This window comes from Oncorhynchus mykiss, chromosome 19, assembly GCF_057628025.1.
Source record: "Oncorhynchus mykiss isolate SJ-2025 chromosome 19, ASM5762802v1, whole genome shotgun sequence".
NCBI lineage: Eukaryota > Metazoa > Chordata > Actinopteri > Salmoniformes > Salmonidae > Oncorhynchus > Oncorhynchus mykiss.
Window position 1 is genome coordinate 34,360,513 of NC_143040.1, and position 23,182 is coordinate 34,383,694.

Below are 23,182 nucleotides of genomic sequence, written 5' to 3' on the forward strand. Positions count from 1 at the left end.
CTAAAAAATGGCAGCTACCTTTGGCAGCTACAACAGTCTTCTTGGTTATGATGCTACAAGCTTAGGTACATCCGTATTTGGGGAGTTTCTCCCATTCATCTCTGCAGATCCTCTCAAGCTCTGTCAGGTTGGATGGGGAGCGTTGCTCCACAGCTATTTTCAGGTCTCTCCACAGATGTTCGATTGCGTTCAAGTCCGGGCTCTGGCTGGGCCACTCATTGAAACTCCTGCATTGTCTTAGCTGTGTGCTTAGGGTCATTGTCCTGTTGGAAGGCGAACCTTCGCCCCAGTCTGAGGTTCCTGAGTGGTCTGGAGCAGGTTTTTGTAAAGGATCCCTCTGTACGTTGCTCCGTTCATATTTGCCTCGATCCTGACTAGTCTCCCAGTCCCTGCCACTGAAAAACATCCCCACAGCATGATGCTGCCACTACCATGCTTCACCATAAGGATGGTGCCAGGTTTCCTCTAGAAGTGACGCTTGGCATTCAGACCAAAGAGTTCAATCTTGGTTTCAACAGACCAGAGAATCTAGTTTCTTATGGTCTGAGAGTCCTTTAGGTGCCTTTTGGCAAACTCCAAGCGGGCTGTCATGTGCCTTTTATTGAGGAGTGCTTTCCGTCTGGCCACTCTACCAAAAAGGCCTAATTGGTGGAGTGCTGCAGAGATGGTTGTCCTTCTTGAAGGCTCTCCCATTTCCACAGAGGAACTCTGGAGCTCTGTCAGACTGACCATTGGGTTCTTGGTCACCTCTCTGACCAAGGCCCTTCTCCCCCGATTGCTCAGTTTGGCCGGGCGGCCAGCTCAAGGAAGAGTCTTTGTGGTTCCAAACTTCTTCCATTGAAGAATCGTGTTGGCCATTGTGTTCTTGGGAAACTTTAATGCTGCAGAAATGTTTTGGTACCTTTCCCCCAATCGTGTCTCGGAGCTCGACAGACAATTCCTTTGACCTCATGGCTAGGTTTTTGCTCTGACATGCACTGCCAACTATGGGACCTTATATAGACAGGTGTGTTCCTTTCCAAATCATGTCCAATCAATTGAATTTACCACAGGTGGACTCCAATCAAGTTGTAGAAACATCTCAAGGATGATCAATGGAAACAGGATGCACCTGTTTAGAATAAGGCTGTAACGTAATGAAGTGTGGAAAAAGTCAAGGGGTCTGAATACTTTCCGAAGGCACTGTACATGCACAGTGTAGTGTCTGTGTATGGTGTCAGGTGTGTTAGGTTTGCATGATAGGTTCCATGCAAATGCAAAAAGAGTGTTTCTAATTGTGGAACTCGTTCCCTCTCTCTTTTCCTTTTTGTCATTTTGCTTCTAATTTTCTGCCACGGTGAATCCAGAGGTCAACAATAATATTCCAGGTAAGTGTTCTGAGGAAAACCATCTCATCTTAGAAATAACGCAAAATAATTTAGGCTCATTGGACACTTGTTATCCATGATAGAAATAAAAACACACAAAACATTTTTGGGATGGAAACTGTATTTACGTTTTTTTGGGTCAGTCATGTCTTCATAACCAAAATGTTCCTACAAAGATGTCACCCCTGCTACTTCTTTAGTTCAACTACTCTAGTCCTACTACGGAAGCTTTCCCTTAGCTGTGGGAAGCTTGTTTGTCTGTGAGTCTGATGCCATGCTTTCCTTCACGGGAAAATATGGGACATCGCAATACTGTACCGACAAAGTATTGGAATATAGGTTCTGAAGTGCTCTCTCTTTCTCTCTCTCTATCTCCTTTTTCCCCCTTCCTTCTGTCATTCGTTCCTTCCCTCAAGGATTTTCACATATGATGATGGCGGAGCAAGGTATGCCTCTCTTCTTTCTAATCGCCATCATTTCCGTGTGGTTGTGTGCTGTGTGGTTGTGTGCTGTGTGCATGTTTGTTGTGATGTTTTGAAGATTTTCTCTTCCGATGACAAATGCACTTTTTCCTCAATATGCGGTGTTAATAACAGTGTTACAGTAGTACATAAAAAAACAGTAGATTAAGTATTTTTGCAATCTAAGAAATGTGTGTTTTTGCATGCACTGACTAACATAGGCTTACGGTATTGCCTGATGTGTGTGTGTGTGTTTGGTGTGTGAAGGACTGAGTTTGAAGCGTCGTGTAGTCTGACAATACTACAGTGCCAATGTGCTACTGTGTATTGATATGAATGACACGCAGATATTAATATACACATATTAATTTGTGTTCTCCACTCATCAAGCACTCTCCCGTGTCAAACTTATTCACTGTTGGTTTTTCTCTCCTCCTCTTCCGCTGTGGACACACCACCTTCTGTCTTCTACGCCCTCTCTCCTCCTCGCCTCTCCCTAGCTAAAAGCAAAGGTACAGATCAGTCTTTCTCTTACCCTCGCTTTAAGAAACCCTGGGCTCGATTGAGTGAGTCATGTCAAATACCGTGTGCTCTTTCAAATGTGTTCCTCTGTGTGCAAAGACAAGGGTATTTACGCTATTGTCTAATTCCTTGATGTGTGTGATAACAGCGGGCTGGAGTGCAACATAAGACACTCCCCTGGTGTGACGTGTGTCTCTGTGTGTTGCTGTATTGTGTTTACCTCTCTCTGTTTAGCGTTTCCTGCCTAATGGCAGCTCACCAAGGGTGCTTGGATTAGGCAAATTAATTAAATTATCCTTAATTGAAGCAGGAAAACAGAGTGCTCACTGAGTCTGAGTGAGGGAGGGAGTGTGTGGCGCTGTCGTTAGGAATATATCGTAAGTGTACTAAGAGGAAATGGAATTCAGGAATGATCTGCTATAGATGTTTAGAGTACTGGATTATCGACGGAATGAGATTGGAGGAGAAAGTCTCTCAGTTTGATGACTATAGGCTGGGAGAGATTTGCAAGGATGTTCAGGAGTGATGTTTTCCACTCTCTCCCTCCATTGTCTGCGGTGGAGTCCATGGATTAGGACATGATAATCTGCTTTTCATATCTAAAGTACAATGTAATGTCGGACTGACATTTGAACTGTCTCCGTGATGACATGTCCTTGGGTGAATGATGCAATTACAAGATATGACGTGACGCTGCAATATCTTTCAAATGCACTCCTTTTGTGAGATAGAGAGGAAAGGGAGCGGAGGGAGAAACACTGTAGGTGAGGGGGAGAGAGTGTGAGATGGAGTGGGGGAAAGATGAATGAGGAGAGAGAGAGAGAGAAACACTGTAGGTGAGGGGGAGAGAGCGTGAGATGGAGTGGGGGAAAGTTGAATGAGGAGAGAGAGGGAGGAATACTGTAGGTGAGGGGGAGAGAGTGTGAGATGGAGTGGGGGAAAGATGAATGAGGAGAGAGAGAGAGGAATACTGTAGGTGAGGGGGAGAGAGTGTGAGATAGAGTGGGGGAAAGATGAATGAGGAGAGAGAGAGAAACACTGTAGGTGAGGGGGAGAGAGTGTGAGATGGAGTGGGGGAAAGATGAATGAGGAGAGAGAGAGAGAAACACTGTAGGTGAGGGGGAGAGAGTGTGAGATGGAGTGGGGGAAAGATGAATGAGGAGAGAGAGAGAGAGAGGAATACTGTAGGTGAGGGGGAGAGAGTGTGAGAGAGTGGGGGAAAGATGAATGAGGAGAGAGAGAGAAACACTGTAGGTGAGGGGGAGAGAGTGTGAGATGGAGTGGGGGAAAGATGAATGAGGAGAGAGAGAGAGAAACACTGTAGGTGAGGGGGAGAGAGCGTGAGATGGAGTGGGGAAAGATGAATGAGGAGAGAGAGAGAAACACTGTAGGTGAGGGGGAGAGAGTGTGAGATAGAGTGGGGGAAAGATGAATGAGGAGAGAGAGAGAGGAATACTGTAGGTGAGGGGGAGAGAGTGTGAGATAGAGTGGGGGAAAGATGAATGAGGAGAGAGAGAGAAACACTGTAGGTGAGGGGGAGAGAGTGTGAGATGGAGTGGGGGAAAGATGAATGAGGAGAGAGAGAGAGGAATACTGTAGGTGAGGGGGAGAGAGTGTGAGATAGAGTGGGGGAAAGATGAATGAGGAGAGAGAGAGAAACACTGTAGGTGAGGGGGAGAGAGTGTGAGATGGAGTGGGGGAAAGATGAATGAGGAGAGAGAGAGAGAAACACTGTAGGTGAGGGGGAGAGAGTGTGAGATGGAGTGGGGGAAAGATGAATGAGGAGAGAGAGAGAGAAACACTGTAGGTGAGGGGGAGAGAGTGTGAGATGGAGTGGGGGAAAGATGAATGAGGAGAGAGAGGGAGGAATACTGTAGGTGAGGGGGAGAGAGTGTGAGATAGAGTGGGGGAAAGATGAATGAGGAGAGAGAGAGAAACACTGTAGGTGAGGGGGAGAGAGTGTGAGATGGAGTGGGGGAAAGATGAATGAGGAGAGAGAGAGAGAAACACTGTAGGTGAGGGGGAGAGAGTGTGAGATGGAGTGGGGGAAAGATGAATGAGGAGAGAGAGAGAGGAATACTGTAGGTGAGGGGGAGAGAGTGTGAGAGAGTGGGGGAAAGATGAATGAGGAGAGAGAGAGAAACACTGTAGGTGAGGGGGAGAGAGTGTGAGATGGAGTGGGGGAAAGATGAATGAGGAGAGAGAGAGAGAAACACTGTAGGTGAGGGGGAGAGAGCGTGAGATGGAGTGGGGAAAGATGAATGAGGAGAGAGAGAGAAACACTGTAGGTGAGGGGGAGAGAGTGTGAGAGAGTGGGGGAAAGATAAATGAGGAGAGAGAGAGAAACACTGTAGGTGAGGGGGAGAGAGTGTGAGATGGAGTGGGGGAAAGATGAATGAGGAGAGAGAGAGAGGAATACTGTAGGTGAGGGGGAGAGAGTGTGAGATAGAGTGGGGGAAAGATGAATGAGGAGAGAGAGAGAAACACTGTAGGTGAGGGGGAGAGAGTGTGAAATGGAGTGGGGGAAAGATGAATGAGGAGAGAGAGAGAGAGAAACACTGTAGGTGAGGGGGAGAGAGTGTGAGATGGAGTGGGGGAAAGATGAATGAGGAGAGAGAGAGAGAAACACTGTAGGTGAGGGGGAGAGAGTGTGAGATGGAGTGGGGGAAAGATGAATGAGGAGAGAGAGAGAGAGAAACACTGTAGGTGAGGGGGAGAGAGCGTGAGATGGAGTGGGGGAAAGATGAATGAGGAGAGAGAGAGAGAGAAACACTGTAGGTGAGGGGGAGAGAGCGTGAGATGGAGTGGGGGAAAGATGAATGAGGAGAGAGAGAGGAATACTGTAGGTGAGGGGGAGAGTGTGAGATAGAGTGGGGGAAAGATGATTGAGGAGAGAGAGAGAAATACTGTAGGTGAGGGGGAGAGAGTGTGAGATGGAGTGGGGGAAAGATGAATGAGGAGAGAGAGAGAGAAACACTGTAGGTGAGGGGGAGAGAGTGTGAGATGGAGTGGGGGAAAGATGAATGAGGAGAGAGAGAGAAACACTGTAGGTGAGGGGGAGAGAGCGTGAGATGGAGTGGGGGAAAGATGAATGAGGAGAGAGAGAGAAATACTGTAGGTGAGGGGGAGAGAGTGTGAGATGGAGTGGGGGAAAGATGAATGAGGAGAGAGAGAGAGAGAGAAACACTGTAGGTGAGGGGGAGAGAGTGTGAGATGGAGTGGGGGAAAGATGAATGAGGAGAGAGAGAGAGAGAAACACTGTAGGTGAGGGGGAGAGAGTGTGAGATGGAGTGGGGGAAAGATGAATGTGGACAGAGAGAGCGAGACTTTGATAGATGTGGTCGCTTTTAAGTTTGTCACTGGTTTGTACTTTGTTGACAGACACACACACACACAAAGAGAAGCCCATTGGGGCACATGCTGGCTGACTCTGACCAATGGGCCTTTTGGAAAAATGATATGAGCACACACCAGTAAGATGTGTGTAGCCTGAAAAAAGGTTTTGTAGTTTTCAAACCACCGCTAATGCTGACTCTGCTTATCACAATGACTGCTTTACAGTGAGAGACTGATGATGTAGAGAAACGTGAAGCATTGGCTGCCTCCTCCGCTCTGACCGACTTTACTGTAATAACCCAGAGCTCCCTGGACATTAAGAAGGGATACAATTAGCATGAAAGCAGAGAAATGCCCAGCTGTCACAGTATCAGTTAAAAGGCAAAGTCACAGTCTTTAGTAAGGAAAACCAGACTGTAAAGTCAGTTTGGTAGTAGGCCAGGTGTGTTAGGGCTGGGTCAGAACCAAAGCCTGCACACACAGAGGCCCTCTAGGTGTAGGACAAGGATTGGCCGAACTACAGGGATATTGTGTGTGTGTGTGTTCCTACCTTACCTAAATTGAAATATAGAGCAATCCTCTTCTTTCCCCATTCCTAGCCCAAAATGTAACCCAGAGAGCTATACTGTAAACCCCTGTGTTGTATCAATATCCTCCTCTAGTGCTGAACTTGTTCCCTCTCTCCTTCCCTGATCCTCCTGTCTGTCTCACTTCCTGCTTCCTATGTTTAATCCCTCCGGGAGACGGCAGACATTATTTCCCATCAGCCCCCCTGTCGGCTCCTGTTAAGCAGACAGGACCTCCATTACGGCTTTATTTGCATCCAGTCGCAGCTGCGTAGACAAGAAGACAGAGGGACTCACAGAGGAAGATGGAGAGGGGGGGGGGGGGGGGGGGGGGGGTGTAATAGAAGAGTGTGTAGCCGTCGTGTGGAGTCACGCATATTGCCTTGCTCTCTCTATCTCATTGTTTCTTTATTCTCCTTTCGGTCTCTTTCCCTCCTCTCTCCTACTTTCCAGCTCTCTCTCCCTCTCCCCTCTCCTGACAGTGTTTCCCAACACTAGCAGGCTCTGATGTGGTGGGATTCATGGTGGTAATTCTCTAGAAGTCACTGTGGGCTAGCTGTTCTAACACTGCTGAGGGCAGGTAGTGCTTACATTCAGCTGGTTTCACGTAGAGGTTACACTTCTACCCTTCTCTCGATGGCATGCTACGGCTACTGTATGTCATAAGTACCGTTACACACTGTGGGACTTTTCCTGTGTGCCTCAGTTATTAAGAGCATGGCATTAGCATTGACAGGGTCGTGGGTTCGATTGCCACTTAGGCCAACAATGCAAAAAGGAATGGCGCTCAATGTTGCAATGAATAATAGATAAAAGCAATACCTTAGTTTATAGTATGATAAAGACTGTGCTAGCACTTATGGTCTGTATTTGGCCAAAGCAGAAGTTTTGTTGTTTTGGCCCAGACCTCTCCATCTCTTTCTGATATCATATGAAGCTTATAAACTTATAAACAAAGCAAAAATATCATATTTATCCCGTAAAGCCTCAAACAGCAGAGGTTGTGGCCCATGTTAATGTTTTTTAGTTTTTTTTTTATTATAAAAGGGGTCCAGTGAGTGCATGTGATATTCTACCAGCTCTCACGGTCTCATGTCAAAATTCTGTTTCTCAAACGTCAAATTTAGAAGTTGTTTCAAAAGTCAGATTTCAAAGTTAACTCCTATTTTTAAAGGTTAGGCATTAACTCTGAATGGTTAAGGTAAGGGTTAAGGTTTGGGATGAAACTTTCTATCACTGGATTCAAACTCGCAACCAGCGCTCTCTGTTTCCCCTAGTGGCCGGTTTCCACGTCATCTCCCGATGTCCTCAGACATGGATGGAGGTTGAATAGTGACTTGTATCATGGGTGACCTGGCTGGTGATATTATAGCTCATTGGTTTCCAAATGATGGTGCCTTGCCTTAGACACCCCTTAATTAGCCTTTTAATTCATGATGTAGCAAAGGTTCTCATTTGCTATCGCTTACTTAACCAGATCAATGTATAATTTACGGTTTCATTCTCTATCATTGACATCTTTTGTAACTGTTATTAAGGTGATGTAAAGGCAATATTTCTGCACTGTGAAAATGGTGGTAACTCAAGGATATCAGTGGTGTCATTGAGTAATGGTAGACAGTTGTCTTTTCTATGGTTGACTGACTGATGCTGTAATGCAGCCATGAGAGGGTGAGAGATTGCAGACACCAGCTGGAGAGAGAGTGAGAGACAGAGACACACACAGAGTGAGGGTAGTAGAGAGACCCCAGAACAGTTTGGATTTCAAATGGTACACCCCTGAACTTCTCTCACACACACACACACACACACACACACACACACACACACACACACACACACACACACACACACACTGAGGCTTAGCTCGGTTGCCATGCCTCATGTTGGCAGCGGGCATATGCCGACAAACAGCCACGAAAACATAAGCGGGTTTAGAGGGGACACAGAGAATTGCAGGGACAGCCATTTACGCTCCTCTCTTTCCATGGCTCCAATTTGTCTTGTGTGTGTGTAGTTTGTGGGGTGAGGGGAGGAGAGAGATGGATCATCTCAGGGGACATAGATGAACTCACTAGCTGGATAATGAATTGCAGAAAAATTATGCAAATAGTATGCTAATTATCTAATCAGGTTTGATTGCATTAAGGAGGTGTCTACTCTTGCTAACCTTGAGGAGACATTGATAATCAAATGCTGATCAGCGCTGGGACTGAGAATGGCACTCTCTCTCTCACTCTCTCACACACACACACACACACACACACACACACACACACACACACACACACACACTAAAAGGGAGAAAAAAAACAGAAGAGTTAGTGATGTGAAAGGGTTAGTATGTGTGTGTCAGCATGTTTGTGTGTGTGCGTATGTGTGTATGCGTGTGTGTGTTAGGGGGGTTCTCAGGTCTTAGTAAAACAGGTGTGTGAGTATTACAGTGTCATAGGCCAGTGGAATATTTGTCAAAGAGTGCTCTATGTTTGAGCTGGACATACAGACTGGACCCAGGGGAAGGGAAAAGGTCAATCATCTCATATTGACTCCTTTAATATTAAGCTGGACTTATTTCTCAGGGACTTTACATGGGATTCTTTCCTTGATTCAGGGAGAGGAAGCTTTAACTTGTCACTCAGAACATAGTTTTGGGGATTACATGTTCCTTTCCCACCTTCCTCCTTTGCTAACTCTTTGATTCTTCAAATATTTGAATCTTTTCCACAGAGCGTTTGTCAGCTGTTCCTTTGCCCCCGTCTGGTGCCGTGTGTCTGTGTGTGTGTGTGTGTGTGTGTGTGTGTGTGTGTGTGTGTGTTGTCCCTCTGGAGGTTGTTTGATGCCGCTCTGCTGGTGTGTGTGAGACACTGATAATGAAATGGTTATCTTGGCGTTTGGACGGTAGGTAATTCCATTTGCTCCCATAATCCCTCAGTAGCTGTCTCTCTGTCAGCCGACCGACAGGCAGACAACACACCCCCTGGGCGGTGGTGGCCTCAGACGTGTGTGTGTGTGTGTGGGGGTATGTGTGTGTGTGTGTGTGTGTGTGTGTGTGTGTACCACCCTGTATCTCTTGGCCTCACTTTATACATTTGTTGATTTCTTCATTGATGAACTGAATCAATAAAAAATCCCCCAGGGTGTATTCTCTCATGTTGATTTTCCTGCACCATTTTGCTGATCTTTATATCCTAAAGCACAGAAAATGAAATCTAACTTAGAGGGGTGATCTGCAATTGCTACATCCATGTTTAGATTTTTAAATGAATGATTTACATTTGACATATACCCATTGATTCTTGTAGAATGTAACTCATGAGTTTAGTTCAACTGTCGTACCCCATCAGAACCAAAAAGTTGTGCTGAGCGATTAACCGAAATGTCGGTTATTTTTCGTTTTTGAAACAACTAGTTGACCGAGATCGGTTCAATTATTTGAATTCCATTTCGTTTGTTTTTTCTTCTTCAGTGAGCTCAATGCGCAGATTGCGCTGCAGTTTCTCTATAGATAAATCAGATCATGCCGAACTGTGCGATGTAATAGGGAGTTTCCAACAGGCCAGTGTTCTACGTAGTTTAGCGCAGAAAACGTGATAATTAACTACAATGACCATAATCCATTGTGCGACTACGTGTCCGGTCTGTGTTTCGTTTACGATTGCTAAGAGACCAGAAAAATGTGCGATTTACATAGTGCAGTTGCTTCGCAAGGTATTTTTTAACCGAATATACATCATTTAAGTGATTGATAGACAGCTGGACGTCAGTACTCCTAAATTATGCCTTATTTACTTAGAACAACTACTAAAATAGTAATTTTGCCAGACAGCATAGGCAGTAGCTCTATAGAGATGAGATGATGACTTGAAATGAAATGAACGTCATCAAATAAAACAAACGTAATATACACAACAACTGAAATATTTTATTAAAGTAAAGTAATGTGAATCAATTCTGGGCCTAGTAAGTAGGCCTAATGGGCAGTCACTTCCATCATGGGACTTGTATTCATTGTTTTAGTCTGTATTCAAACCACATAATGCATACAGTGCATGTAATGTCCACAAAAAAAGTATCGAAATGAAATTGAAAATTTTGATGAAACATTTTTTTTTTTTAAATCGGACCGAAACCGAACCTACCTCAAAAAGCACGGATCGCTCAGCATTACCAAAAATATAAGCTTGTTTTACTCCACTGTACACAATGTAATTGTAAACAAACACTCAAGAGCCTCAAAAAAATGTTGAAAACTATCATTTTTATATCATGGATGGTCAGTCCACGTATCTATAGCTACAGTGCCTTCAGAAAGTATTCACATTCCTGGACACACTCCACATTTTGTTGCGTTACATACATTATGTGGCAAAGAAAGAAACGTTATGTCCTGATAACTAACTGTTATGTTTGATGGCAAATCCAACACAACACATCGTCATGTTTTCAAGCATGGTGGCAGTTGCGTCATGTTATTGGTATCGGCAAGGACTAGGGAGTTTTTTTTTATATTAAAAGAAACGGAATAGAGCTGAGCACAGGCAAATTTCTAGAGGTTCTGTCAAATCCACCTTTCAGCAGGACAGTGACCTAAAACACAAGGCCAAATATACACTGGAGGTGCTTACCAAGACGACATTGAATGCTCCTGAGTGGCCTAGTTACAGTTTTGACTTAAATCTGCTTGAAAATCTATGGCAACACTTGAAAATGGCTGTCTAGATAACACCAACAACCAACCTCACATAATTTTTAAATGAATAATGTGCAAATAGTGTACAATCCGGGTATGCAAAGCTCTTACAGACATATTCAGAAAGACTCACAGCTGTAATCACTGCCAAAAGTGATTTTAACATGTATTGACTCAGGAGTGTGAATACTAATGTAATCAAGATATGTTAGTGTTTTATTTTTCCTTTTTTGTGTGTGCAAATGTTTGAATTTTTCTTCCACTTTGACATTACAGAATATTTTGTGAAGATAATTAAATCAATTTTAATCCCATCTTTTAACACAACCAAATGTGCAAAAAGTCAAGGGGTGTGAACACTTTCTGAAGACATGTATGTGACCGTTTCTTGTATTGTTGGAACTGCAGATTGCCGCTTTAAAGTTGATCTGATGTTGGCCGAATCTCCGAGAACATCCACAAAGAAAAAAAGTAACACAACGAGACTGATTGAATCAGGAAGTCCACCCACTGCTTAGGTCACACACTTCATTCAATTCACCTGTCATCAAGTGCTGTTTTGCTGTTGTCATGTTGATGGTGGTGTGTTTTTGACAGACTCCATACAAAATGGAAGTGGCACATTATTCAGAAACAATGGAATTGTATTCCGTAGGGGCTTGGGAGCTGTTGCTTCGTTTTAGGTAGCTTGTGTGTGTTTCTGGTATGTTTTTGTGCGTGTGGGCGTGCGTGTGAGTGCGCAGGTGCATGTGTTGGTCTGTTTAGCAGTATGAGGAGATGGTGTGGTAACGTTTGTATGCTAATGAGACAGGAGTATATTATGAGTAGTTTGGCCCGAGGATGTTTACTTAGATCACTTACATCTCTGATGGCCTTTTTAAAGTTCTCTACAGCTCAACCCCTCTGGGCTGTATGGCTTCTAATCCACACACGTAAACAGCACACGTGTGTGTGTGTGTGTGTGTGTGTGCGTGTGTGTGCAGATGTGCAGATATTTCCACCTTGAATTTATACCTAAAAGTGTGTGCATGTTATACCTAAATGTGTGTGTGCGTGAGGGCTGTTGTGATGGCGCGTGTGTGTTGTGCTAGTCGTGCTGGAGCAGTGCTAGGGCCAGGTGGCAGTAGGGAATACTCTGATGGATCCTCATTACACTGGTCAGCGATCAGACAGCAGTGTATATGTGTTTGTGTGTGTGACAGCAGTGCTAGCTCCATCTCTATAGCCATTGTCTACCTCTGCCATGCATGGCTGGAGCCTAGTTAGCCTCTCTAATGAGCATTGGTTCCCCCCGAGCATCTTTTTGATCACTGTCCTAGGCACAGATCTAGGATCAGTTTAATCTCTGCTAGTCCTTTATTCATTAGGAGGAAAACTGACCATAGATCAGCATCTAATAAGTATTGATTCCCTTTGAACATCTCTCTGATGTTAGTGCATGATGGGTAATATAGTTTCCATGCTAAGAGGTGCACAATCAAATATTATGAAGGGCAATGGGAAGACTTCAAAGATGCCAGATAGTCAGATTTGCATGAAATGGCATTGCCAAGCCTGATCATGCTCCATTGAAAAGTATTGATATGTTTGTGCGTGCGTGGGTGGGTGGGTGCGTGGGTGGGTGGGTGCGTGGGTGGGTGGGTGGGCGGGTGGGTGTGTGGGTGGGTGGGTGTGTGTGTCAGTGTGTGTGTGTCTCAGTGTGTGTGTGTGTCTCAGTGTGTGTGTCTCAGTGTGTGAGAGCGAGTGAATGCTTGCTGTTATGCATAGTCGATACTCCTCTCAAGCGGCACATGGCTGCCATCATGATAACTCGGATCCCAGATTGCGATGGCAGGATCATTGGCATGCTGCTGTATGTGTGTGTTTTAGAGAATTATCGATATGGGTTTTTTAGGGCCAATACCGATTGTCTGGTGTTCAAGAAGGCCGATGGCTGATATTTTATGCCGCATTTTATACAGCGTTTTGTAGTTGTTTTTACCAATCTTAACTACAAAACAACATAATGGTAATGATTTTATCCGAATGGTGGTAACTCTTGATAAACTCTGTAAATCAAGATGGCATAGGCCTCCTCACAATACAGTTGAATGCATATTCAATAGGAGTGTCCATGCATTGAGTTATTGAGGTTGTTTCAACTGATTTCAATGGAGTCTATGGGGCTACAGATGACAAACAATCTGTTTCCCTTACATTTGGGACGTATATTAGCCTACTGATCAGCAACATTTGGAGCCTATTCTTTTCTTTCATAAAAACGTGCATTGTATCTTCAATAAGATAACAGCCAGCCCATTATCGCATTATGGTTTGCATATTATTACAAATAAATGAATAGGGTAGTGAACTGATGTTAGCTTCAGCTGTAAGCTTGCTAGCTAGCAAAGTTAGCTTCAGCTCTAAGCTAACTACTGGTAGCTAACTAGCTAGCAAGCAACCGGCATCTTTTTACTTAATAAAGTGTAACCTTGGACATTGTTTTGCTGAACAGTGAAGCAATTAATAGTTTCAAAATAGCCATGTTGCATTTTCAAGTGTGTTAAATGATATACAGCACGAGTTGTGAGCTACCAAGCGATGCAACTCAGAGGTTCCTCAGGACATGTTAGCTAACAATGAGTGAGTAGCGCAGGCTGTAGCTTGCAGCACAACAAAAAGCAAGGTGCGCTCGTGCTATAAAGACACTGATTGTTGGTCGTTCTCTAGCGTGTCAGTGGAGGCTGCTGAGGGGAGGACGGCTCACAATAATAGCTGGAATGGAGTCAATGGAATGGTATCAAACACATTAAAGATGGTTGATGCCACTCCATTGACTCCATTCCAGCCAATATTACGTCCACCCCTCAGCAGCCTCCAGTTGTGTGTGTGTGTGTGTGTGTGTGTGTGTGTGTGTGTGTGTGTGTGAAGCACAGTGCTGAACTTGGGTTGGATGTTGTTTATTCTGACCTCAAATTCAATTACACATGTTTATATGCTGTAGAAATACGAGTCTGTAGAATACCCTATATCATCTACCTCTCCTCTCCTCTCCTCGCCCCTCCCCTCCTCTCCTCCTGTCTCCCTGTCTCCTGTCTCTCTCCTGTTGCTCCAGTATGGCTCTCCTGTCTGCAGAGTGCATGTAGGACAGAAATGTAATAATGTGTGTGTTGTTAAAAATGCATGAGATCCGCTCCGCACTGTGCTGGTAGAAGAAGATACACGGCAAGAATACACTCACTACTGTTCAGAGAGAGAGAGAGTGTGTGAGTGTATATTTGTGAAATAGGGAGAGAGCTAGAGAGAGAAAGCGAGAGTGTGTGCGTGTGTGTGAGAGTGAGTGTGTCAATGTGCTGTGTGTGTGTTAGCGTGTGTGTCGGCATGTGTGAGCTCACTAAGACAACGAACCCCTGCTATGACAGTCTAATCCTGACATATTCAGAGCAGTAAGAGGGCACGGTGATATACACAGCTGAACCCTACCTGTTATTGAGAGAGAGAAGAGAGAGGGAGAGAGGGGGGAAAAAAGAAAGGAGAGGAGAGTGTGGAGGAAGATAGTTTAGGGATGAGAGGTAAAGGCCAGAGGTTAAATGAAGGGTACATCCTTACCCTACCCTGAGGTACTGAAGGGTATTGGGTTCAAGGTGTCAGTTTCCTGCCAGGAAAGGGTAGAGGTGAGCCTTTCTGGTGGCCCTAGCAACCCGACCCGGTAACATGACGCTGACACACCGGTGAAAAGGTAGAGTTGGTGACCTTTCGCCAACCGTCATTACAGCCTGATCAGATGTGGGTCCAAGTAAAGGAGATTGAAAAGCATTTCATTGCGAACATGTTTATTTTAGTCCAGTCCACCAGAAGCTTTTCTCACAGCGTTTATGTGGGAATGTGTGTCTGCGCGTATTTGTGTCAGTCAGACAGTAGCAGAGGGCAGATCACGCCATAATTTATGTAATGTCATGTCTGAGAGCGTTTGTGTTTTTTTGTCGTTCTACCAATTGACTTCCTTTCTTACGTCCCCAGAACATGAGTCAACCATTTTAGTTGTATTTTCATTTTGGCCAATATTCTCCCAACTTGGCAACGTCAGTCAGACAGTGGTAGAGGGCAGGCCACACCATAATTGATGTAATGTGCACATCTGTTGTATCTGTTCCACCCAGACAGACCAGGCCCTCCAGTGGCCTCATACTGCATAGTGAGTACTGACGTTCCTATAGGGCTCCATAGCAATTTAAAAATGGCAGTTGATTTGGCACTGATGACCTAAGAGAGACCACACAAGTGAACAATGATGGAGGCATCTGTTGCCAAAATGTTCCGGCGGTAAGAGAACACAATACGACTTTGAAAAGGTATCTGTGCTTCACCAGTCTATCATTGTCCACATGAATAGTGTCCTGACTTGCCAATGTTGGTATATGTCTCAAAAAGGTACCTTGATCCCAGATCTGTTTGTGCTTTCTTGCCATGACGATAGTGGTTGGCCGTGCAGCACAAACAGATCTCAGGTGCCTAGCCAGTCTAAAGTCCACTCGCTCAGCTGCTAAATTAAAACGCTCATCCATTGATCTGTATGTGGCTGGTTGTGAGTGCATATGCACTAATAAATTAAGTCTAGGCTGAGAATCAATCCACCGCGGATCAGTTTCTCTCCTAAGAAGTCCAGAAGAAAACTGGCCCACTTCCTTTTTCCTCAATCATACATTCCCCACGGATTGAGACCCAGCCAGCCGGATTCCTGCGACCCGATTGCTTTCTAAAGCTCAATTAATGCCGTCGGTAATAGGGACAAATCAATGCGTTTGCGAGAGTCTTGGCTGGCCTGATTTTTCTCCCAATGGCGCGTTGGCTGGCTGACTGGCACACCAATCAAGTCACTCCCTTCCTTTCCCTGTTAGTATACATTGTGTCGCCGGGCGGGTTTCCCCCCAATCGCTCCGTTTTTGGAATCAAGAGACTTCAAAGAAGGCAGTCATGTTCTTTCATGTGTGCAGGCATCTTGGATTAGAGCGCAGCCTTTCGCTTGTACCAGTGAATTCGGACGTGGCTTCGCTCTGTAGGAAAGAAGGAAGAGAGGAATGATATTCTGATGACTGAATATTTTCTGTTTCATGGTGTTGGCTTTCTTGTTACCTGTATGATGGCAAGGCGAGCTGGTGGATTAAAAATATGGGCGAAGCTATCGATGACATCGTCCCATTGTTTCTTATGAGAATACTCAGTGGCATATTTAATGATCAGGAAGTTTCTACATGGAGGAGTTTTGGAATTATTGAATGCGCAGTTTGAACTACTCTAGGAAATAATGTTGCAGGCTAGCTCAGTGCTGCCCCCTCTCATGGAGTAAGTCAACTTGAAGGCCGACCGGGGTACTGCAGCCTGCCATTAGCAACTAAATGATCCGTATAACTTTGTCTGTGTGTGATTCTGAAGTATTCGGTTTTAAGGACACCCATCTGGAAACATTTCCTGCAGTACCGCGGTCGGCCTCATCGTGAAATCCGCAGTCGTTCTCCCCTGTCTGGAACAGACTAATTTAGAAACGATTTTTCCCTGTGTCATCATATTTCTGTCTTGCTGCTGTTGTTGGTGTCTTATGGACACTGTATAATTTTGTTGTGCCGCCAAATTAGCCTGGACCCTGAGACATGATACATCTGTCCCACCCATTTCATTTTTCCACCCATTTATGCCTGTTCTTTTTCTATGGCTCCACCATGATAAGAGCCCAGACCCCCAGATCCTCTCTCAGGGGGTGGTGACTGTATGTGGTCTACGTTACTCCTAGCGGCAGCCTGTGATAGAGATGGAGTGGTGCTCTCACACAACCCACAGAACCGTCCCTCTCATCCCATCCCACGGGACCCACCGCATGCCTGACGTCGTGTGTATGTGTGTGTGTGTGTGAGAGAGAGAGAACGTTACAACTGATGGATGGCCCAAGTCTCGGCTGCCGTGGCGAGAGGTTAGTGCTTTGATCACGGTTTCCTGTCTACACACACACACACACACACACGCTTCTGTTCTTCCCTCTGCTCATTTAGATTTTTGTCTGGTGAAATTGAAGCCCTAGGTTCTCTGTGTGCTAGAGGCATGACATTGGGTTACAATTGCTCTTCACATAGTTTTATCTCTCTCTATGCCACCTCTGTTCATCTTTCTCTGTCATCCTGATGCAATACTGAATCAGTGTAATAGACAATATGTCTGTATGTATGCGTTGGGCATAAGACCCCGTGCCCCATTCTGGAATCACTCTGTTGATTCACTATTGGTCTGAGCATAGCGCTTCAGATACACAGATACTCTAATCTGTACGCCATCTGGATCTGTTCAGGCTAGGTTGTTTGGGAAGCGAGATGATTTATAGATCAAATAAATGAAGTAATCCATGTGAACAAGCAGGGGGTATATAGGCTACATATGAATGTATCAGCCAGACCTTCCATATCAGATATAGGATGCTGCTATCAGGGCTGGAGCCATGGAGCGCAGATTTGTACCAAACAGAGGATTTTCTGATTTCTCTCTATCTTTTGTGTTCTGTGGCTATTTCTTCCCTGCTTTGAGTCCACAGAGAGAGGCGGGGGGTGGGGGGGGGTGAGATGTAAAGGAGGGAGAGAGAGCGGGAGGGAAAAGAGTGATGGAGGAGGGCGGTATGGAGGAGAGAGAGAGAAAGAGGGAGATACAGAGAGAGATGTTGAAGAGCGACAAGTAAGTGTCCGAGAGAGAGAGAGCAATGGAGGAGAGAGAGAGAGAGAGAGCAATGGAGGAGAGAGAGAGAGGAAGGTGATGAGATGGAAAAGGAGATGGAGGAGAGAGATTGAGGGAGGAGATGGGAAACAGAGAGATAGAGGAGATGAGAAATGGAGAGATGAGAGAGAGAGAGAGAGAGGGGAGGGAGGGACAGACAGAGAGGGATGTTGTTTATCAGATCTGTGTTTATGTGTAGCTCTGTCCGTCTTGTCCTCATCAGCAGGCTGTGGTATCCAGAGAGGGGAATGGTTCAGGCATCTGATTGAGACCCGACCTCTGGTAGGTGTGTGTATTCTCTATCCCATCTTCCTCCTATCTTAAGCACCTTTGAGGATCATGGACACGGAGTTACCGCAGGATCTCTTTGTTTGTCAAGTTCAAGCCACTTAATATAAAAAATATTCTAGACAAATAAAGGATAGTCTGAAGTTCTTTTTGCACCATTACAATTAAAAGCACCCTATCCCTCCCTCCCTCCCTCCCTAGTCTGCCTATTCATCCTCTGGTTCTGCGTGTTACAGTGACCATTTTACTGCAATGATTATAACACAGAAAGAGGGCCCACCCTATATCCATGACACTGTAAAGTAGATACGTAGCTACATGTCACTTTGAACTTCTAGTATGGTCTTCATTTACCCTAGAGGCCTACATTAGATCTTTGACTCTGACACACGGGCAAGCTGTTTACAGTAATACACCTAATATGACACCTCGATATAGGTGCCATCTCTCTCTTGTATTCAATAGGCACCAACCGGAAGAAAACAAACTGAAATAGGGAGGGACTACCTGGAATCATCCAGTAAGAAATGCTTCTTTTCATTTTCTGTTGCAAAACATTTTCTTACGGCGTGCACTGATGAATACAACCCATGTCTTTAGGTCAGGGTATTGTTCTGTTTCTGTGGAGAGAGACAGGTTTGGTCAATGCGACTGTGTTGACTCCGCTTTGTAAGCTCTTTCTGAGCGAGGCTGTTAAGATAGATTATGAGCCAGTTAGTCACTATAACATGTTGGGGCTCTGGTTAGCCACAAACTGGACATTTAAACAGCGGATCAATATCAATAATAACAATAACAATAATATAATATATTATAATAACTGTGTTGAAGGAAAAAGTACTGGCAAATGAATCGCAGATGCACTACCAATCCCATCTTATTACTGTAATCATAGAAGTTTGTTGGTCAAAGGCATTTCTGTATTTGTGATTTCTGCACCAAAATGTACTATTGCCTTATCATTGATTGATTCAATAGGGATGTACGCACGTACTCTCCTTTCATTGTTTATTGATGAATGCACAGCACCTTTACCTCGGGGTCATTTCAATAATCACAAAGTCTGTTTGGAACACCTTTCAGTCTGATCTGTTGACTAAAGAAAGAACTGACCTTGACATTATTCGTTGATTAGTATAAGGCTAATATTAACAGGCTATTTGTCTTCCCTCTACCACTGACTACAACATACATGTTTTGCTGAGCCTATGTTCCCTCACTGACGTAGGGGAAACGTGATCTAATGGACAAGGTATCCACCCATTTTGTGTCCCTCAGTATGAGGATGACGACGATGATTGAGATTATTCTGATGATGATGGTGGTGATTTCTTTTCTGATGGTGATTATGATGACGATGAGGATAGCGATCTAGATGACAATGATGATGATGGCGATTTTACAATACAGTTACCTGGGTTAAATGCAGCCATAGAAAAACCTGTTCTCTCTCTCTCTCTCTCTCTCTCTCACTCACTCACTCACTCACTCACTCACTCACTCACTCACTCACTCACTCACTCACTCACTCACTCACTCACTCACTCACTCACTCACTCACTCACTCACTCACTCACACACACACACACACACACACACACACACACACACACACACACACACACACACACACACACACACACACACACACACACACACACGCACGCACACACACGCACACACACACACAGCCGTCAATTAATTTAAGTGGGACCCTCAGTTCAATGGCCAAACTCCCTAGAGACCTATTGCCTGGAGGCAGAGTGCACATTTCAATGATTGACAGAATGCTCCCCTGACAGAAAAAAATAGAAGAAAACACAATCCAGATCTAGGAACGATTAAACTGCTTTATGCTATACACCCTGAGGGATGGTATGAGAGAGATGGTTATCTTAAGTGTCAGTGTTTTTCTCTCCTTCCTCTCCACTATTGATCTGTGCTGGAAGCAGTGTGATTTTCAAGGCAAAGTTTGTTGGTTGAGTTTTGTTATGGCCTATATTTATTCTGGGGGAAACCAACGTCACTATCACTAGAGATACTAGATATAATGACGATGTGCGTGTTTCTCCGCCCTAACAATGGGAGTTGTTGTCCACAGAGCGGAACGACAGGTTGTCAAGCTGCAGCCTATTCCACTTTTTCAATTATTATTTTGTTATTTTATTATTTGAATACGTTTTTGAATATTCAATGAGGGGTATGGGTGTCCACCGCCTGTATTCAATGAGATGCTATGGTAGCACCATGCATATTCATAGGCCGTCTCCAATTTCAACAGGGACAGCTCCGATATAAAAACATACAAAAACTCCTCACTTGCCTAATAGGTAATGATCTGCTTAACGTGGACAGATTTTGGGAGTAAACCCACTCGTTTCGCCTCCGGTCCTCTAGTACCCCCAACAGCACACATTTTTGTTGTCTCCCCAGACAAAAATACCTGATTCAACTTGTCAAGGGCTTGACGTCAACAGTGAAGAGGTGACTCCGGGATGCTGGCCTTCTAGGCAGAGTTGCAAAGAAAAAGCCATATCTCAGACTGGCCAATAAAAATAAAAGATTAAGATGGGCAAAAGAACACAGACACTAGATAGAGTAACTCTACCTAGAAGTCACCTCATACGTACATACATACGTACGTGAGTACAGTACAGTACAGTACCAGTCAAAAGTTTGGACATACCTACTCATTCAAGGGTTTTTCTTTATTTTTATTATTTTCTACGGAATCATGTAGTAACAAAAAAAGTGTTAACAAATCCAAATATATTTTATATTTGAGATTCTTCAAAGAAGCCACCCTTTGCCTTGATGACAGCTTTCCACACTCGTGGACAGATTTTGGGCAGAGTAAACCCACTCTCTTGACCTCTTTCTCTCTGCTATCACACGTCAGTGTTTCCCAACTCTGGTCCTCGGGTATCCCCATCAGCACACATTTTTGTTGTATCCCCAGACAAAACCATCTGATTGGACTTGTCAAGTGCTTAGGAAAAGGGGTAGGCTTAGCTAAAATGTCCCCTAAAATGTAGATTTTATCGAATATTATGTTTTGGTTGAAGGACTGATAACATTCAGTATAAAAAAATATGCAAAAGTAGAGAAAATTAGAAAGGGGGCAAATACTTTCTCACAGCAGTATAGAGCCTAGTTTTCATTAATCTAATACAATGAGACTGAAGTTGAGGACACTCCTGCTCATCGCCTTGTTGGGTATTTCAAATCAAATCAAATGTTATTTTCTGGGTCTACCAGCTGCTACAGACCGGAAAGCAGCATGGATAGTACCATTGGCTGGTCATGGGACTATGCCTGTTTGGAGAGGAGTTCCGATGCTACTTTCGACTGGACCGGGGCCAGTTCGACCTCCTGCTCAGCAAGTTAATAGCAAGCATCGCGAGGATGGAGACCAACTACCGCATGCTATCCTCCAAGTGTGTTTGTGCGTTGCATGTGTACATGCGTGCGTGTGTGTGTGTGTGTGTGTGTGTGTGTGTGTGTGTGTGAGAAGAGCAGTCAGGCTGATTGTGCTGGTGATGATAGCAGAGGTTGGAGGGGCCACATAGCAAAGCAATGCATTTTTATTTCCCCCCACCATTTTCTCCCACCCTCCTTTTTATTTTGGAAGCTAATGTTAACAGTTTTGTCAAGCGCGTGCTGCCAGAGGCACAACTGCTTAAGTGTATATTTTGCAATATAAGTGACCTGCTTTCTGGCTGAGCCCTTTTCCATTACTGGGAGTGACATTTCATTTAGATTCCGTCATTCATCTTTCCCGTCTCTCTCTTTCTCTCTCTCTCTCTCTCTCTCTCTCTCTCTCTCGCTCTCTCTCTCTTTCCTAGTCTCTCTCGCTTGTCCTGTTTGTATGTCTGTCTGTCCAAGAGCTCACCCTTTCCCTCCTCTCTTCCTAATTTTCCTCATCCTTCACTTCTTCTCTCTCCCTCCATATTTGCGAATTGCGACTGTACATACCCCGTCTCGAGACATACTTACCCAAATTGGTCCACACGGACCAAAGCTGGTTTGTTCAAAAACGTTTATCCTCGGATAACCTCCGTTCACTATTACATATCTTAAATGCTTCATCGTAAAACAACAGCTCCTTGGGCTGTATTATGTCTTGATGCTGAAAAAGGTTTTGATAGACTAGAATGGTAATATCTCTGGTGTGTCTAGGAACATATGGGAATTGGCTCCAATTTCATTAATAGGATTCAAATGCTAAATGCCAATCCTCAGCCATAGTTATAACAGGCAATATCTGCTCTGCTCCGTTCAGAATCACTAGAAGCAGCAGACAAGGTGATCCAATTTCGCCTTTGCTATTATTATTATCCATGGAACCCCTGGCCCAGGCAATTCGTCAATCTAAGCACATAACACCAATTTCCCTCAAATCTACTGATTACTTAATCTCTTTATACGCAGACAATATTTTACTCTATCTAGACAATGTATCTCAATTGCTCCCAAACGCATCGAAGATCATAGATAAAATCAGCTTCATCTCAAGTTATAAAATTAATCAGCCCTACTGCCTCTCAAAACCCAGATGGTGGATTCCATCTGTGCTTATGGAATCCCAATAATTTCCCATTTTTTAAATATTTGGGAATAGATATATTTCCTTCCTTAGATAAAACCATTGCCAGAAACTTTAACAGAACGCTCAAATCAATTCAATCCGACCTCAGTAGATGGAATAAGATTCCAGTTGCTTTAACCGGCAGAATATCTACCGTCAAAATGATTTATATTGCCACGGCTGAATTACTGGCTATTGGAATTCAATTCATAATGGGGTTTCAACATTTTATATGGCAAGATAAGCGATCCCGTATAAAATAAACACGTTTACAAAGAAGGAAAGACTTCGGAGGACTATCCGAAACCAACATTTCCCCTGGAAGATGTGGTCTTCACTGACACATCGCCCTCTAACTTTCTCACTCATAATTATTCACGGTTCATTCAGGATTATCCGTAATCCTGGTAGCATCCACATTCACGTAGAAGTGTTTAGAAACGTATTCCATTTTTATTTGCAATAAAAGTGACTCCAAAATGACACAAAGCATTATTTTGCAATAATTTCTGTTGGGCATAAAATAATCTCAAACACAACCAAAACAAACAGCAAAGTCACAGGCTTGATGTAATCATTGTGTGCTAGGAATATGGGACCAAATACTCAACTTTTTACTACTTTAATAAACA

At 44.2% G+C, this 23,182-nt stretch overlaps 1 protein-coding gene across 23 annotated transcripts in view; it reads left to right on the top strand.

Annotated features, from left to right (window-relative positions):
- The window catches only part of nrxn3a (neurexin 3a), a 430,411-nt gene that overhangs the window by 22,824 nt on the left and 384,405 nt on the right, over nt 1-23,182 (top strand). For all 23 annotated transcript variants that reach the window (XR_016488898.1, XR_016488894.1, XR_016488895.1 and 20 more), the window contains exons 3-4: nt 1,347-1,367; nt 1,784-1,813. Coding sequence is in view for 15 of the 23 variants with exons in the window: in XM_090210796.1 (XP_090066922.1) it covers nt 1,347-1,367; nt 1,784-1,813 (51 nt within the window). In the remaining 8 variants the exon portion in view is untranslated. The remainder of the gene's footprint in view (nt 1-1,346; nt 1,368-1,783; nt 1,814-23,182) is intronic.